The sequence below is a fragment of the Molossus molossus genome, unplaced genomic scaffold (genome assembly GCF_014108415.1).
Source record: "Molossus molossus isolate mMolMol1 unplaced genomic scaffold, mMolMol1.p scaffold_m16_p_20, whole genome shotgun sequence".
Taxonomy (NCBI): Eukaryota; Metazoa; Chordata; class Mammalia; order Chiroptera; family Molossidae; genus Molossus; species Molossus molossus.
Window position 1 is genome coordinate 16,382,096 of NW_023425356.1, and position 19,733 is coordinate 16,401,828.

The 19,733-nt window shown below is 37.7% G+C and overlaps 1 protein-coding gene across 5 annotated transcripts in view; it reads left to right on the forward strand.

Moving 5' to 3' along the window:
- Window positions 1-19,733, forward strand: part of MAN1A2 (mannosidase alpha class 1A member 2) — a 167,487-nt gene that overhangs the window by 19,988 nt on the left and 127,766 nt on the right. For all 5 annotated transcript variants that reach the window (XM_036272835.1, XM_036272836.1, XM_036272837.1 and 2 more), the window contains exons 2-3: window positions 4,675-4,930; window positions 13,388-13,484. In XM_036272835.1, coding sequence (XP_036128728.1) covers window positions 4,675-4,930; window positions 13,388-13,484 — 353 coding nt within the window. The remainder of the gene's footprint in view (window positions 1-4,674; window positions 4,931-13,387; window positions 13,485-19,733) is intronic.

The following is a 19,733-nucleotide window of genomic DNA, read 5'->3' on the forward strand; positions in this document are numbered from 1 at the left end:
TGGGCATGGGCCCTGACTAGGAATCAAACTGGCAACCTCTTGGTGCATGGGTCGATGCTCAACCAGTGAGCCACCCCAGCCAGGCATAGTACCTTAAGTTTTAAAGTTACATTTATTTGAAATATTTTAAAACTGTAGGCATTTAATACTATGAATTTCACTCTGAGTGCTGCTTTTGTTACATCCCATAATTTTTGGTATGTTGTATTTTTGTTCTTAATAGTTTTAATCTTCTGTCTAGATGTTATTGCAAGTGGGGTATTGCAGTCTCTAACAATCATTGTAAAAATGTGTTTCGCCTTTCAGTTCTATCAGTATTTGCTTCATATATTTTGGGTTGTGTTTGGTGTATATATGCTTATAATTGTTATAGTTTCTTAATACATTGACTTTTATAACTGTTTTAGATTTACATTATTAAGATCCTATTCTTCTGCTTTCCAGTCTCCCTTTAGTACTCCCTGTTGGTTGAACCTAATAAGAAACCACTTGATAAATAAGGAGATAGGTAATTTGCAGAGTCTAAGCCCCAGCTTCATGGAGTATAGAAGAGTAGATTTGAAGTTGAGAATTTTTGTTTACTCATTGGTGCTATATGGCTTTCTTGTTTTTAGTGTTTAGACTTGTAGGGGAGGAATCTTGGATACAAATAGTAGAAACCAATTGTAGTGCATGTAAAATAGATAATTATTGGAAGGATATTGGTTGGCTTTCAGAATTAAAATAGGATCTGGAGAACTAGGTTTAGGAGATAGTCAGGTATTATAGGAGGGCAGGTATGTAGAACCATAGCGAAGGTTAAGGAACAGTTAATGTACCATTGTCAGTGTTGCTGGTCACTGAGTGCTGGTTATAGCTTTGCTACCTCTGGACACTGGATTTCTCTGCTTTCTGAGTGACTTCTAAAGTTGAGTTCTTGTTCCTTTTTGTCACTTACTCCAGATCTGTAGCTTCAGCCAGGGCATCTAATTGCCTGAGTGTAGCTTATAGGGCCTTGCTTTGCTGTTAGACAATAGAAAGATAAAGTACCCAGAACCATTTGGCTTCTATAGGAAGAGAAGGGATTCTGCTACCAATATACTGGTGAATTTCTGAATTTAGATAGGGGATTACATATTAACATTTTAAGAAATGTAAAGTAAGCTGAAAAGAACCCTAAATTTTATTACAGTGATGAACTTCTTGTGCTGTGCTATTTAGAAATGTAGATATAGTCTTCCTAGACTCTACCTTTTGGCACTTTCTCAGTAGGGTTTAAAATGGGCCACTACTGCTCCCCTTAGAGAGGGATCTTAGAAGCATAGGAGCATTTTTTGTTTGTCGCAACGAAGAGGAGAGTGACACTATTCACATTTAGTAGATGAGGGCCAGGAATGCTAACCACTCAACCACAGTGCCCTGGTGTTCTGCACAACAAAGAATTGAATTGTCTTGCCTAAAATGCCCTAAAATGTGCTTTTGAGAAACACTAGGTTATATGGATCATTTTAATGAAGGGCTAGAAATTATTATTGGCTCCTTTGCTTCACTGTCTGTACTATGTACCTTGAGCATTATTTCTCACTTTCTTGTTTTGCTTCTGGTCCCTTTCCTTAGTTCAAGGGACTTGATTCCTTTTCAAGCTTCCCACCCTCCACCCTTCTTCTAAATTTAAAATCTGCCTCTAGAACTATATATAAAAATTAACTCAAAATGGATCACCGACCTAATGTAGGAACTAAAACTACAAAACTCTTAGCATTAGTTTGTGGACTTCAGGGCTTGTAGCTGAGGGTGGGGGGCTGTCTTAGTCTGCTCAGGCTGCCATAAAAACGTACTATAGACTGATGGCTTAAGTGACAGAAATTTACTTCTCACAGTTTTAGAGGCTGGAAGGTCTAGGATCAAAGTCTAGCAGGGTCAGTTTTTGGTGTAGTCTTCTCTTCCTGGCTTGCAGGTAATTGCTTTCTTGTTACATCCTTACATGGCCTTTTGTTTGTGCTTGGGCAGGTCAGGAGGAGGTGGTAGGGTGGTGGACAGGGGAGAGAGTTACTAGAGAGAAAGATCTATTTCTCTTTCTCTTTCTCTAATCCCATCATAAGGACCTCAGCCTTATGAATTAATCTAATGCTAATTACTTCCCAAAAGCTTTATCTTCAAATACTACCAGTCTAAGAGATAGTGGCTTAGGAAGAAACCAAATGAACCTAGGCAGACCATAGAAACAAATTGTCAGTGTTAGAAATTAGTATCTGGAGTACTTAGTATGTATTTTATTTTAACAGTTGAGAAAATGCAGTCAGATGATGTTGAATAGGAAGAGTAGTATATAGAGTAAAAACAGAAGTGAGGATGGAAAACATTTTTGGGGTGCATTGATGATGGTGGAGCCAATGATCAGCAACTTGTTGGAAAGGCAGATCTGAGAAAGAGGGCATTTCAAAGGAAAGGTAAACTTAGTTATCAGTTTTTAACTGTGGTAGATACAAGACTGATGTGAGGTTGAGTAAAGTGGAAACAGCAGATGTAGTACTCTTTGAAAAGGTGTAGTGATAAAAGGAAGGAAGAGAACACCAATGAAGGTGGAGGTGGAATTTTGAGGGAAGTTTTAATGTACTTTTTAAGTATGGATGAGACTTAGTGTTTGTAGGTAAAGAGTAAAGATCTAAGGTAAAGAATAAAGATCTAGAGAAGGAGAGAGTGAATATAAAGGGGAAATATTTGTATATTCACCTAAATTTTTGCCATACAAGATTCCAGTGTAATTTTATGTATCCTTATGTAATCGAGGATTGTATTTGTCCTTCACAATGTTTCCAAACATGATTTATTTAAATACTCTAATTGGAGAAGGAAATCTATCCTTTGGTTAATTTATTTCTGGCAAATCAACCCTCAGATACTAATGAGAGCCCCAGGGAAAGAGAACATCTAGGATGGAGAGTGGCTCATTTATGGTTAGGTTATTTACCAGCCGTAAAAATCACAAAGTAACAGTGGCTTAAGCAAGATAGAAGTTTGTTTCTCATAACATGAATTCTGTGGAAGCAGTTTCAATAAGGGAGTCTGAGAAATAGACTTTTTATTTAGCCAGGATCATGTGCTTATCAAAAAATTGAGGGCTCTAGGACTAAGGAAGAAAGGAGAAAAGAGATTGAGAGACAGGTGTTAGTATATGTACCATAAGAGACAACCCCTTTAATAAAAGCATTCCTTACGTGAAAGGCATAATGTTTACATAGTGTTTAAGAAGTCAAAATGCATGTGTTTATATCTAGGTTCTCTACTTAATAGCTCTGTGACCCTGAACAAATTACTTTTTTCGCTTTATGCCTTACTTGTTTAATAATAAGATGAAAAACAGTGTTTAATAGAGGGTACTTCATAAATAAGTGTGAGGATTAAATAAGATAATTTAAGTAATTGACTAAGCCAGTGCCTCACACATCTAAGCCACAACAATTACTAGTTTTGTTGTCATTTGCCTATACTTTTCAAGGACCACAAGGGTATTTGTAAGGTGACTCTAGTGACTGTTGGGTTTGAGATTCACTCTTGGAATAGCCATCATTGGCTGATTTGGAAAATAGTAACTTCCACTCTTGTATTCATTCATGTGGATTGGTGTGGAGATGGAGAGAAGACTGAGTTCTGACAAAGTAGGTGTGAGTAGAAAACCCAGTGTCCACTGCAGTAGTGGTTTCCAAATGTTTGTGTACACCAGAGTCATCAGGGGAGCTCTTAATAATACAGATTCATGGGTGTCACACAGACCTGCTGATTTGAAATGTATATTTTTAACAAGGGTTCAAGAGAGTTTTAAGTAGTCATGCCTGCATCAGTTGGGAATTGTTGTGTTATAAGCTTTATGGTATTTCCAAAATGCAAAAATTTTAGAAGAGTATATAACAAATGAAGAATTTCAGTCTGTCTCTTTCCTTGACTGTTTATATTTTTGCCCATCTTGATACTTAGTTCTTATCTATTTTTAATTCTCTCTTACCTAGTTTTTCGCTAGTGTGTCTCCCTTCTGTCCTTTCTCCCTCTTCCCCTACCTCTTTTTTTTTTTTTCACAAGTCTACTGATAAGTTACTGATTGCTGTTTTCTCTATTCTCATTGGCCCCAAAATTGTAGCTTTTTTTGGTGGTGGTTGTTAATTCTCACCCAAGGATTTTTTTTTTTTCTATTGAATTTTAGATAGAGTGGAAGGGAGGGAGGGAAGGGAAGGAGGAGAGAGAGAGAGAGACAGAGAGAGAAAGAAAGAGAAACATTGATGTGAGCGAAACACATATTGGTTGCCTCCCGCACAGCTCCAATAGGGGCTGGGGATCGAACCTGTAACCCAGGTATGTGCCTTGACTGGGAATCAAATCCTCCACCCTTCAGTCCGAGGGCCACTCTAACAGCTGAGCCAAACTGGCCAGGGCTGAAATTGTAACTTTCTTTCTAGGCTCCCTCTTCCTCCATTGTGTAAAGTGTTAGCTCTTTGGCATCCTGGGCTCATTCATACCAAGTTGTATTTATCCTGATTTTGGGCAGATAGATTTGAGTCTTTCACAGATGATTCCTACCTTTTGTGGCAGGAGTAGGAAACAATGCTCTGGGTTTGGTGGAGGAAACTTTAAGTTTTGTGTTTAAAGTTTGAAGTTCTTAAGGATCATTCTAACTAGTCGTTTTTCCTCCTCTTCTTACAGAGAAGAAGAGGAACGTTTAAGAAATAAAATTCGAGCTGATCATGAGAAGGCCTTGGAAGAAGCAAAAGAAAAATTAAAAAAGTCAAGAGAGGAAATTCGAGCAGAAATTCAGACAGAGAAGAGTAAAGTAGTCCAAGAAATGAAGATGAAAGAGAAAAAACCACTGCCACCAGTCCCTGTACCAAATCTTTTAGGAATAAATGGTGGAGACCCAGAAGATAATGACATAAGAAAGAAAAGGGAAAAAATTAAAGAGGTAATATAATATGTTGAGATTTATCATACTAGTGGTTATAGATATATATTTGACTGGAGACACCCCCCCCCATATATGTTGTTGTACTTTGATCTTGTTTGTTTTTGGGTCATAGTTGCAGTTCATTTTCCAAGTTCGCAGTAGGGGCTAGAACTCCCTTTCTTGATATGGATTATGATATAATTACTGGACACTTAAAATTTTGATAAAATGTTTGGATGGTTACAACACTCAACCCTGTGTTCAGAGATCTTTTGATATTCAGCATTTTATAAATAATGTAGAATAGATTTATAAATAATTGAGTAAGAAATTTCTTAAATGTTAAGTTATAAGGGACTCTACTAGATACTATGCATATCTCCTCATAAACATGCTTCTGAAGAGTTAGCATTATACCTGCCATCTTTTAAGGAGTGTTCCATGAAACTGGGTAGCTATACAGCAAATTAAGAACACATTCCTTCCAGAGTCTTAATGGATTAAAGAATGGGGAGGGGTTGATCTCAAAATTACTATATTTGTTTAGTCATAGAATTCTTTTAGTTTGTTATTTTAGGAATGACTTGGAAATAAAGAGGATATCAGAGTGGGGAGAGGGGGATCCAATGAATATTTCAGTTGAACTTTGTTAATTAGAACTCCAGCTAAAATTCCCTGTGGAGTTTGCAGTTATACTGCCTATGTAGAAAATTTTGTCTGGGTGTAATAGCATCAACAATATTTCAAAGGTATTGTTTATCATAAAATAAGATAATAAATTTAGTTCAAATAGTCAGATATCTATATGGATATATTCTAGTAATGAATATGAAAGATTTAGCAGGTACTTTAAGCTTGACTTTATGAATTATTATAAGACCTTGGCCTTGATGGAATAAACATAGAACTATACTCTGATTTTACCTCAACCCTGATGTCTTGTTTTATGCACAGACTACTTAGGGCACTTTCTTTGGATAGTGTTGGGGAGGCATTGATAGGTTTTTTTCATATGCCTGACCTGCTTTTTTTAAAAAATCTTTATTGTTGACAGTATAGCAGATGTTCCCCCTCCTTTTTCCCCCATTGACCAGCTGCTTTATTTCTTTCTTTCTATTTTTTATTAATACTCACTAGAGGATATTTTTCTGTTTATCTTCAGATAGAGTGGCAGGGAAGAAGAAAGAGAGAGAGAGAAACATTGATGTGAGAGGGACACATTGACAAGTTTTCTCCCTCACGATCCTGACCAGGGCTGGGGACAAACCGCAGCTGAGGTACATGCCCTTGGCTGGAATCAAACCCGTGATTCATTGGTCCGAGGGCCAACGCTCTAACTGCTGATGAAACCGGCCAGGGCCCGCTGCTTTCTTTAGATGTCATTAGAATTTATTGAAATACTTTCTCATGTACATAATATTCCAGATAGATAACTGTGTGTTTAGGGGACCCCCAAGTCCACCCAAAGGCTCAGTGATTTACCAGAAGTATTCATAGTATTTGTGGTTTCAGTTTATATAGCAAAACTAAAATTAGTAATAAAAAAGGCACGTAGGACAGAGTCCAGGAAAGACCAGGTGCAAGCTTCTAGTTGTCCTCTCAGTGGAGTGATACGGACAGTGCCTAATTCTCCCAGCCATGATGTGTGGCAGTGTGCGTGAAGTGTTGCCAATCAGGGAGGCTTACCTGAGCCTTGGTGTCCAGGGTTTTTATTGGAGATTTGTTATATAGGCTTGGCTGAGCTTAGTTCTCCAACTCCTCCAGAGGTTAGGCTGATACCATGTGGCCCAAGGCCCCTACCATAAATCACATTGTTAGCATAAACTGTCTGACACATCCCAAGGCTCCAGGTAAACAAAGATACTCTTCATAGGCAAGGTAATAAAGGGTTAGAGGTTATTTTCCAGGAGCAGCCCAGCACTGGCCAAACCTTTTTTGAGATGTGCAGGGTTTGGACAACCCAGACCTGCTGAATTAATCCTTTAGAACATATCATATTATCCAGTGTTTTTGTAAATCAGCATAAAACATTAACAACTTCTGTGTAGGTTCCTATTGAGTATTATGGTTACTGACTTAGCAAGCAAAGAAAGTTGATACGTAAGCTTGCAGGGGAAGGAGCTAACAAGAGACAAGGTGATGTGAACTGCAGAATACCTGAAAGTGTCAAGAATGAGAGACCACTTCAAGAATGACACCTGCCCTGGCCGGTTTGGCTCAGTGGTTGGAGCATTGGCCTGTGGACCATGGGTTCTGTTCCTGTCAAGGGCATGTACCTCAGTTTTAGTTTGTCCCCAGCCCTGGCTGGGTCGTGGGGGAGGCAGCCAGTCAATGTGGCTCTAGCACCTCAATGTTTCTCTCTCTTCCCCCTCCCTCCCTCCCACTCGATCTTATGATAAATAGAAAAATATCCTCGGGTGAGGAATAAAGAAAGAATTAGACACCATTTACCTCTGAAGGCAGGGGTTAAAAATAGAGGTGGAAAAGGATTATTAGAAAGTTTTAAAAGGAGCTCTTAACCCCTAAATCCCTAATTCCCTAAACTATGCACTCTAGCTACAGTCCTACTTTTCCCAATGGACGACCAAAGTTAACCTTTTGGAGGAATGAATTAGAGAAAATCTGGATTTTGGGAATACCATGTGTGGCTGAGTGAAAAGCACAGAGGTCATTCTAAAAAATTAATAGAGTGGTGGGGTAGAAGGAATTAAGAGCAAAATGAATCTGAATATTGAGATCACTTTCTCCTGCTCAGTTCTCAGAATTCTGGAAACAGGTTTATATTCAATAAGCTGGAGAATAGAGGACTTCTCTCTGGGGAGACTGGTCCAGTAGGAAAGACCTACACTGTTCCTCAGATACCCCTGACCTTCACCTGATCTAAGATGAAGATCAGTCAACTAGTCTTACTCATTCACTGACAGCCTTTGTCTTGTAAGTGCTTCACTTTTAAATAGAGAGCAGACCAAATATCACCAGACATTTATTGAAATTTTCCCACTTGAGAGAACAAAACAGATGGAAGAAAGGAATTCAGAGGATACAGGAACAGTACAGGGAGCAGAAGAAATATATAAAAAAATGAACATCATTGGAGTGACAAAATGTTGAGTTCAAATGAGAACAGTAAGTTATAAAAGGTACATTTTATAAAGTAAGAAAGAACTCTTGGAAATTAAAAATATTATAGAATTTAAAAATTTAGTAGAAGACTTGGAAGTTAAAATTAAGCAACTCTCAGAAGGACAGAAAGATTGAGAAAATTAAAAAAATGATAAGATCAATCTGAAACATCTGACAAACTAGTTATTGTAGGAAGAAGTCAAGGTTATGAAGGGGAAGAAGTCAAAGAAACAGTTCAAGAAAATTCGCAAAATCTAAAGGAAGTGAGTTGCCAGATTGAAAGGACCTGCCAGGCATTCATCACAATGAGAAAGAAAAAAAGCAGTCCTGAAATTTTAGAAAAATAGGCATAAAAACAGATCCTAAAAGATTATAGAGAAAAGAAGTTCCACTCAAAAGATCGGGGTTGTACATAATGGCATATCAGATTCCCAACAATAATATTGGAAACTAGAAAGAATTTTATGTTCAGTCAAATTATGAGTCAAATCTGAGGGTAAAGGTATTTTTAGCATTTTCTCAGATTGCTACTGTAAAATATACTTCAGCACAAAAATAGGAAGAGAAGGGTTTTGGAGACAGCTTATCTGTCACTAGAGAGAATAAAGAAGGGCATGTCTAGGACTGTGAATAAGGGAAAATCAGCAGGATGGTGGCTATGCTTCAGGTGGAGAGAACAGAAGTCCAGATTAGAGTAGGAAGATAGAGCTTCGGGAAGGATGAATAAAGTGGAACTGATAGTTTATATGATGTGTTTAATTATATTGAGACAAGCTGTAAAATACACATTTTAAGAGTAAATTTATAATTCTTACATTGAAAACTAAGCAAACAAAAAGCCCCCACCAAACCCTCAGACCAGTAGCTAATAGCGAAAACAAAAGTTGAAATAGTAAGGTAAAATTATTAGAAATTAAAGGAGAATGTGGGTCAGGGAAATATATGTGAAGAAGTATATGTGCAGAAAGTAGAGAGGCAGAAGAGAACTTAATTATCTTAACTATAGGATAAAATAGTAAATGTCTAAAGCTTAATAAAGTCAAGGAATAGCACCATAACTTATATTTAAAAATATAGTGGTAAATAGAAACAACAGGTAAAAGTTTAAGTATTTGCCTCAGGAGAGGGAAAATTACAAGTTGAGAAGGTATGGAAGGTTATTAGATTTTAAAAATTTTAACTTTATTGAAACCATTTATATACAACAAAATGAATTTTGTCAGATGCTTTGTCTACATCTACATGTATCCTTTTCTATTTTAAGAGTACAACTTGATGGGTTTTGACAGATGTATACTACCTTTGTAATAGCAACTATAATTAAGATGTGACTATGTCCATAATCTTAAAATGGTTGTCTTGTGCCCCTCCCTCATCAGTCCACCTGATTCCTTGGTCCCAGGCAACCACTGATCCGCTTTTAATCATTATAGATTAATTTGTCTTTTCTAGAGTTTCAGTCATATGGAATAATAAAGTCTGTGATCTTTTGTTGCTGGGCTTTTGCTCAGCATGTTTTTAAGATTTATCTGTGCAGATGCACATAAAGGTAATTTTTTTTCTTAGTATTCCATTTTATGGACATACCATGATTTGTTCTATTCATTCACCTGTTGAACATTTGCTTAACATTTGTTCCAATTTTTGGCTGTTCTGAATAAGGTTGCTGTGAACATTGTTGTGCAAGTTTTTGTGTGGTCACATTTTAGTTTTAGTTTTGACATTCTAGACTCTGATCTGCGAGTTAATTTTTTTAATTTTTATTTATTTATTTTGAATATTTTTTTCTTTATTGATTTTAGAGAGAGGAAGGGAGAAGGAGAGAGAGATAGAAACATTGATAAGAGAGAACATCGATTGGCTGCCTCCTGCATGCCCACCCTGGGGATTGAGCCTGCAACCTGGGCATGTGCCCTGACCAGGAATTGAACCAGCGACCTCTTGGTGCATGGGTTGACACTCAATCACTGAGCCACACCGGCTGGGCGAGTTAATTTTTTTTATTGTGAAAATAAAGGTCTTGCTTTATTTTTTTTCACATAAGGCTTTCTAGTTGTTCCAGTTGTTGAAAGGATTATTCTTTACTGCCTGAATCATCTTGGTACTTTTGTTCAAAATCAGTTGACAAAATCAGTAGGTGTTGAGTGTTTTTCTGGACTCCTATCTATTCCATTAATCTACATGCTTATCCTTAATGCTAACATGACACTGTGCTGATTAATTTATAGTAAGTTTTAAAATCAAATAAGTCCAGCCCTGGCCGGTTTGGCTCAGCGGTTAGAGTGTTGGCCCGCAGACCAATGAGTCACAGGTTCCATTCCGGTCAAGGGCATGTACCTCGGTTGTGATTGGTCTCTGGTCCTGGTTGGGGTCGTGTGGGAAGCAGCCACTTGATGTGTCCCTTTCAGGTCGATGTTTCTCTCTCTCTCTCTCTCTCTCTCTCTTTCCCCCCTACCTCCCTCCCACTCTATCTGAACAAAAATGGAAAAATGTCCTCCAGTGAAGATTAAAAAAATAAAATCAGATAAGTCCGCCCAGCTGGTGTGGCTCAGTGGATTGAGCATTGTCCCATGGACTGAGATGTCCTGGTTCAGTTCCCAGTGAGAGCATATAGCTCGGTTGTGGGGTTCAACCCCCAGTAGGGGGCGTGCAGGAGACAGCTAATTGATATTTCTCTCACACATCGATGTTTCTATCATTCCCTTCCTCTCTAAAAACACACACAAAAAAACAATAAAAACATTTTAGAAATGTAAAAAAATTTAATCAGATAAGTCTTCAATTTTGTTCTTTGTATAAATTGTTTTGGCCACTCTAGGTCCTTTGCCTTTCTAGAATTAATTTTTCTGTGAAAATAAAAGGTTCCTGGATTTTGATTGGGTTTTTATTGAATCTGTAGATGATTTTGGAAATATTGTCATATTATCAGTCTTCCATTTCATGAGCATGTTATATTTTCCACTTTTTTAGGTTTTCTTTAATTTCTGTCAGCAATGTTTTGTAGTTCTCAGTGTATAGTTCTTGTGCATATTCTGTTATATTTATTTCTAAGTGTGTCATGTTTTTTGATGCTATTATAAATGAAATTGTTTTAAAATTTTCTGTTGTTCAGTACTAGCATTTGGAAATATATTTGATTTTAGTTTGCTAAACTTATATTATTTTACTGAAGTCATTTATTAGTTCTAGTGGTTTTTTTAGCTTGCTTAGAATTTTCCTTGTACATGTCCTCTGTGACTAGAGAAACTTACCTTTTTTTTTGTTAATCCTCACCCATATTTTTCCATTGATTTTTAGATAGAGTGGAAGGGAGGGAGGGGGGAGAGAAAGAGAGAAAAACCATTGATGTGAGAGAGACACATCAGTTGGTTGCCTCCTGCACAACCCCAACCAGGGCTGGGATTGAACCTGCACCTCAGGTATCTGCCCTTGATCAGGAATCAAACCCACGACCCTTCTGTCTGAGGCCTAAGCTCTAACCGCTGAGCAAAACCAGTCAGGGCTACATTTTTCCTTTTTGATTTTTGTGTCTTTAATTCTTTTCTCTTACTGCACTCTCTAGGACTTCCAGTACATTGTTGAAAAGTAGTGAGAATGGACATGCTTGATTTGTTCTCAGTTTTAGGAGTTAAGCATTTAGTCTTTTACCATTAAATATGTTGTTAGAAGTAGGTTTTTTTGAAGATGCACTTTATTAGGTTGAGGATGTTTCCTTGTAGTTGTAGTTCACTGACTGTTTTTATCGAATTTTTATCAGAATTTTGTCAGATGCTTTGTCTACATCTATAAAAATGATTGGATGATAGTTTTTCTGTTTATTCTGTTAATATGGTAAATTATACTGATTGTTTTTTTTGTTTTTTTTTTATCCTCACCCGAGGACATTTTCCATTTTTTGTACAGATAGAGTGGGAGGGAGAGAGAGGAAGAGAGAGAGAGAGAAACATCGACGTGAAGGGACACATTGAGTGGCTGCCACCCGCACGACCAACCAGGGTCGGGGACAAACTGACAAACTGCAACCGAAGTACGTGCCCTTAGGGGGAACCGAACCCGGGTCTCTCCGGACTGCAGGCCGACGCTCTAACCGCTGAGCCAAACTGGCCAGGGCCTGATTGGTTTTTGAATGTTAAATTAGTCTTATATTCCTGGATTAAACTGTATTTGGTCATTGTGTCCTCATATGTTGCTAATTTTTGTTCAGTAGTTTTGCATTTGTGTTTTATATTGGTTTGTAGTTTCCTTTTAATGTCTTGTGTTTTATATTGGTTTGTTGTTTCCTTTCTGAGTAAAGCTGGTTGCAAAAAACAAGTTGAGAAATGTTTTAATGAATAGTGTGCTGTTAAATGAACAAATATTTAATATACTACAGTCTATTATTAACTAATTAAACTGATATATATAATTAAATACTTAGTTATTGTATTGATTAGACTCCTTGAGTTGTAAGAAACTCAGTTCAAACTTGGTGATACAAAAATATTTATTAGCTTTATGGCTCTGAGGGCTTTAAGCTTTGCTGAATCCAAGTCTGTAGATGTTATTGTCAATAATATGCATCTGTCTCTTTCTCTTTCTTTATTTGGTTTCTCAATGTTGGGAGAGAATTAGCCCCCATTAGCTCCAGATTATGTATTACTTAGACCCTAAGACTGAAAAAGTGCGAGAGTCCTTTTGTCTTCTACTGTCTGTAAATACGTGTAAAAGGGCTTGATTGCCCCTACTTAAATCACATATATACAGTCACTTTGTCTAGGTTAGGGGCTGGCAAACTAGAACCTGTGGGCCAAACTCTGCCTTTATTTTTAAAAAATAAGATTTAACTGGAACAGGCATGCCCATTTGTTTATGTATTGTCTAAGGCTGCTTTTGTGCCACAACAGCAGAATTAAGTAGTTGGTATAGAAACTGTACGGACTGCAAATCTAAAATACTCTAAGAAAGAATTTGCTAATCTTTGGTCTAAGGGTAAAGGGTTCTCTAGCCAGGCTCTGTTATTTGGTTGTGGAATCAGAGCCTCTTCATTGACAGCTCTATAATAATCATAGTGAAGGAAGGGAGCAGTTTCCAAAAGGATTGGCAGTTCCTAAAAGGAAAGAATGCCAAACAGACACCTTCCTTCTTAATAAAAATAATTTGTCTATTACACCCAAATTTTCTGTGTTGTGTAGACCCTGAGATTAAACATTATTATGTTTCACACTGATACAAATGTTAATAGAATAACATATTACTGTAGAAGATATGGGAGCATGTGTAAGGATATAGTGAAAGAATCTCTAAATTACATGAAATACAAAGATAACAGTGTGACTAATGTAAATTGATGGGTTATAATTTTTCTTTTCTCAGATGATGAAACATGCCTGGGATAATTATAAGATATATGGATGGGGACATAATGAACTCAGACCTATTGCAAGAAAAGGACACTCTACTAATATATTTGGTAAGTTTACTTTTTCTAATTGCTATTTCCATTTTCTACCTCCATTTTTAAAACAAAACTTAACTTTTTAAATATTTTTCTAAAACCTGAGTATTTCTATGGATTGGAATTGTAATTTGAAGCAACATGTGTTTTTTTTCCTCAAGTTTCAGTCAAGATTGGTTATAGTGCTTTGTAATACACAGATATGTGGTAGATTTTTAGTTTACATACAGATGCTTTAGTCATTTATCTGAGTATTTTGAAGCTTTTTTTTTTTTTTATCCTCACCCGAGGACATTTTTCCATTTTTTGTACAGATAGAGTGGGAGGGAGAGAGAGGAAGGGAGAGAGAGAGAGAAACATCGATGTGAAGGGACACATCGAGTGGCTGCCACCCGCACGACCAACCAGGGCTGGGGACAAACTGCAACCGAAGTACGTGCCCTTAGCGGGAACCAAACCCGTGTCTCTCTGGACCGCAGGCCGACGCTCTAACCGCTGAGCCAAACTGGCCAGGGCTATTTTGAAGCTTTTTCTGCATTTTATTTTAGTACTGAGAAGTTAGGTACCTACTTGTAATTCTTTGTCCTCAATATAGTTCACACATTATAGAGCATGGGGGCAAGGGAAGGAAATTTCAGTAATGCTGTGTATAGACGTAACTTGGAGATACAGTATTGCAGGTTTGGTTCCAGACCAGCACAGTAAAGTGATTTTTGCAGTAAGTCAGGACACACAAGTTTTTGGTTTCCCAGTGCATATAAAAGTTATGTTTACACTATACTATAGTCTCTTAAGTGTGCAATAGCATGTCTATAAAACAATGTACAGACTTTAATTAAAAAACTCTTTATTGCGCCCTGGCTGGTTTGGCTCAACGATTAGAGCGACGGTCCACAGACCAGAGAGTCCTGGCTTCGGTTTCCACTAAGGGCACATACCTCGGTTGCAGTTTCTCCTCGGCCCCTGTTCGTATAGGTGGCAACCAGTTGATGTGTCTTTCTCACATCGATGTTTCTCTCTCTCTCTTCCTCCCTCTCTCCCTCCCACTCTTTATGAAGATAAATGCAAAAATGTCCTCAAGTGAGGATAAAAAAAAATTCTTTATTGCTAAAATTATTAATCATCATCTGAGTCTTCAGTGAGTCTTAAACTTTTTGCTGGTGGAGGGTGTGGTGACTGGTCAGGGTGGTGGTTTTTCAAGGTTAGGTGGCTGTGGCAATTTCTAAAAATGAGACATTGCATTTTGTTGCATTGATTGACTGTTCCCTTCACCAGTGATTTCTCTGTAGAATACAATGCTGTTTGATAGCACTTTACCCACAGTAGAACTTCATTCAGAATTGGATTCAATCTTCTCAAACCCTGATGCTGCTTTATTAACTAAGTTTATGTAATATTCTAAATCCTTTGTTGTTATTTCAATAGATTCACAGCATATTCATCAGGAATACATTCCATCTCAAGAAAAAACTCTTTGCTCTTCCATAAGAAGCAACTCCTCATTGGTTCAAATTTTATCATGAACTTGCAGCAATTCAGTCACATCTTCTGGCTCTACTTCTAATTCTAGTTGTCCTGCTATTTTCACCACATCTGTAGTTACTTGTTCCATTGAAATCCTGAACTTTTTAAAGTTATCCACGAGGGTTGGAATCAACTTCTAAATGCCTCTTAATGTTGATATTTTGACCTCCTCCTCCGGTGACTTATGAATGTCCTAAAAGGCATCTAGAATGGTGAATCTTTCTAGAAGTTTTAAAATTTATTTTGCCCAGAGGAATTACTATCTATGGCAGTAAAGCCTTAGGAAATGTGTTTTTAAAATAATAAGACTTGAAAGTCGAAATTACTTCTGTAGACTAGATGTTGTGTTAGCAGGTATGAACACAACATTAATCTCGTAGTACATCTCTGTTAGAGCTCTTGGGTGATTGGTGCATTGTCAATGAGTAATTTTTTGAATCTTTTCTGAACAGTAGTTCTTAAATATTTAAAATATTCAGTAAACCATGCTGTCAACAGATGTGCTATCATTCAGGCTTTGTTTTATTTATAGAACACAGTGGATCTAGTATAATTCTTTTTTTTTCTTAGCAATTTTTTTGTTACAGATGTTTCTCCTTTTTCCCCCTTGACACCCTCCTCCCAATCCTGCCCCTCCCCCAGCATTGTTGTCTATGTCCATTGGTTGCATATAAGTTCTGTGGTTTATCTCTTTCTTCCTCCCTGCCCCCCTCCTCTGAGGTTTGTCAGTCTGTACTCCACTTCCATGTCTCTGGGTCTTTTTGTTCATCAGCTTGTATTGTTCATTATATTCCACAAATAAGTGAGATCATGTGATATTTGCCTTTCTCTGATTGGCTTATTTCGCTTAGCATTATACTCTCTAGGACCCTCCATGTCATCTCTATGGATAAGAGATCTTTCTTTCTTACAGCTGCATAGATTTTCATTGTGTATATGTATCACAGCTTTTTTATCGATAGACACTTGGGCTGTTTCCAGATGTTAGCAATTGTAAATAGTGCTACTGTGAACACAGGGGTACATATATTCTTTCTGATTGGTGATTCAGGTTTCTTAGGTTATATTACTAGAAATGGGATTACTGGGTCAAATGACAGATCAATTTTTAATTTTTTGAGGAAACACCATATTGTTCTTCATAGTGGCTGCACCAGTCTGCATTCCCACCAGTAGTGTACTAGAGTCCCCTTTTCTCCACACCCTCGCCAGCACTTGTTTAATGATTTGTTGACAGCAGCCATTCTGGCAGGTGTGAGGTGATACCTCATAGTTGTTTTGATTTGATCTCTCTGATGATTAGTGACGTTGAGCATTTTTTTATATCTCTTGATCATTTGTATGTCCTGTTTGGAGAGTTGTCTATTTAGGTCCTCTGCCCATTTTTAAATTGAGTTCTTTGCCTTCCTTTTGTTGAGTTGTATGAGTACTCTATATATTTTGGAAATTACCCCTTATCTGATGTGTCATTGGCAATTATGCTCTTCCATATAGTGGGTTCTCTTTCCATTTTGATGGTTGTTTCTTTTGCTGTGCTGAAGATTTTTAGTTTGATATAGTCCCATGTATTAATTTTTTCCTTTGTTTCTCTTGCCTTAGGCGTTGTATCAGTGAAAATTCTGCTGCGTGTGATGTTTGAAATTTTGTTGTCTACATTTTCTTCTAGGATTTTTATGGATTCATGAGTCACATTTAAGTCTTTTGTCCATTTTGAGTTTATTCTTGTGTATGGGGTACGTTGTTGGTCTAGCTTCATTTCTTTGCATGTAGCTGAAATTTAGTATAATTCTTAAGGGACCTAAGATTTTCAGAATGGCAAATGAGCATTGGTTTTAACTTAAAGTCACCAGGTGTATTAGACCCTAACAAGAGGGTCAGCCTGTCCTTGGAAGCTTTGAAGCCAGGCATTGACTTCTTCTCTCTAGCTATGAAAGTCCTAGATGGCATATTCTTCCAACAGTAGGCTATTTCACCTATATTGGAAATCTGATCTGTTGTTTATTGTAATCTCCTTCATTAAGTCTCTTAGATCTTCTGGAGGATAACTTGTAGCAGCCTCTACATCAGCACTTGCTGCTTCACTTGGCATTTTCATTTTATGGATATGGTTTCTTTTCTTAAACCTCATGAACCAACCTCTGCTAGCTTCAGACTTTTCTTCTGCAGCCTCCTTACCTTTCTCAGTCTTCATAGAATGAAGGAGAGTTAGGGCCTTGCTCTGAATTAGGCTTTGGCTTAAGGGAACGTTGTGGCTGGTTTGATCTATATAGAAAGTTTATATTAGCAATAGGGCTGTTTTCCTTTCTTAATATTTGTGTGTTCACTGGAGCAGTGCTTTTCAAGAACTTTTCCTTTGCTTGCACAGCTTGGCTAACTGGTACAAGAGGTGTAGCTTTTGACCTACCTTGACTTTTGACATGCCTTTCTCACTAAGTTTCATCATTTCTAGCATTTAAAGTGTGACTTTTTCACTTGAATAGTTAGAGGCCATTGTAGGGTTATTAATTAACCTAATTTTAAATTGTGTCTTAGGGTATAGGGAGGTCTGAGGAGAGGGAGAGAGAATGGGGGAACAGTTGGTTGGTGGAACAGTTAGAATATCCACAACATTTATTAAGTTTTTTATCTTATTTTCACCACAAAATAATTACAATAATAACATTAAAAATTACTGATCACATATCACCATCACAATAATGAAAGTTTGAAATATTGTAAAATTACTAAAATGTGACACAGAGATACAAAGTGAGCAAATGCTGTTGGAAAAATTGGGGCTGATAGACTTGCTTGGTAGAGTGTTGCCACAAACCTTCAATTTTTAAAAAGCAGTATCTGTGAAGCACAATAATGCAAAGTGTAATAAAACAAGGTATGCCTCTATATAAAAAAAATTAACGTGCCCAAGGTGCCCAACGTGCCTCTCACATTGATGTTTCTCTCTCTCCCTCCCACTCTATCTGATGATAAATGGAAAAATATCCTTGGGTGAGGATTAAAAAAAAAAAAAAGAGTGAATGAACTTTCTACCGCTCTTAAGTTCAGTCCACTTGTTAAATAAACTTCTTAGTTTAAAAAAGTTAACTTACTTAACTAACATCTTTTACTTAACCCAGTGATAAATTTTGAGAATTATCAGGCTGTTTTCAGAGTCTTCACTTCTTTCCACTATTTTAAATCTTTCTCTTTTTTTAAATTTTATTTTGTTACACACGTTTCTCCTTTTTTACCCCATTGACACCCTTCTCCCCATCACCCCCACCCCGTCCCTAGCTTTGTTGTCCATGTCCATTGGTTTAAATCTTTCTTATTGTGATGAATGTCTTTTAAGGAACAATAGATGAAAATATTAATGGGGTAACAAGGCACATAAACTAGTCATATGCAATGTAATTGTCTCAACTAATTGTACCACCACAGTAATTCAAATAGGAGCATTTTCTTTGTGACACTAGGGAAGAATTTTTTGGTGCTTTGTTTCTCTTATAATTTTTTTAAAAATTTTTGCTTGGATGTTTTCTGTGAAAATTGTTCAGGAAATGACTGAAAAGATAATTTTTCCTTTTTTTGAAAGATGTTAAGATGGAGGAATAATGGGAAAAAACATTTTAATTTATATTATTTTTTAAAATTTAAATTATAATAAGTTGTCAGAGATCTCATTATATGGCATTTAATTTAGCAGAGATCAGTTAATGAAATGAAATATATTTCCTCAGCAGAGGTTATAGTTGGAAAAATTCCCATTGCTTTGTGGATAACACAGTGTGAGGGAACTTCCGGTCAAGATGGCGGTGTAGGTAAATGCCGTATCGCGTCCTCCCACAACCACACCAAAGTTACAACTAAACTACAGAACAACCATTATTCAAAACTGCCTGAAATCGAGCTGAACTACGGAATTAAAGCAGCAGCCACATTGAGACTGGTAGGAGGGGCAGAGGCAGATGGGCTGGTCCCAAACTCATGTGTGGCAGATAAAAATCAGGAGGATACATTGGCTGGGAAGGTCCTCCCTGAAGACTAAGGGGTCCCTGTCCCACACCAGGCACCCCGCTCAGGGTTCCAGTGCCAGGAAGAGAAGTCCCCATAACTTCTGGCTGGAAAAACCAGTGGGAACTGAGGCTCAGGGAAGCTGACGTGGCTGGAGCCCGAGGCAACTCCTCTTAAAGGACCTGCGCAGGGACTTATCAGACTCACTCCCTCTAAGTTTGGAGGGGAGGCAGCTTGAGGTGCGCCAGAGACATACAGGGAAAAACTGAGCTGTTTTGCATTGGAGCGAGGGCTGGAGAGGGGGCTCTCTCCGGGACAAACATGCTGTCAGAGGCCTTTGTTCCTTTGGTGAGCCCTTCCCTGGGGAGGCAGACAGTCGCCATATCTGAGACTCCAGCAACCTGGCTCACACAGGTAGCTCCGCCTGGTGATTCCCTGAGGCCCTGCCCCACCCAACTTTCAGGCCCACCCAAGCAGTTGCCAGTTGCTTTATCATAGGATTGGCCTGTCTTGGATCCTGCTTCAGGTGTTCCTAAATTCTTTCAAACAAGCAGCATCTGGTCTCAGATAGCCCCATACCTCTCCTTAAGTAATACACAGAAACAAACACAGGGAGGCAGCCAAAATGAGTAGACAAAGAAACAGGTCCCAAATGAAAGAACAGAACAAAACCCCAGGAAAAGAACTGAGTGAAATGGAGATAAGCAACCTAACAGGTGCTGAGTTCAAAATACTGCTTATAAGGAT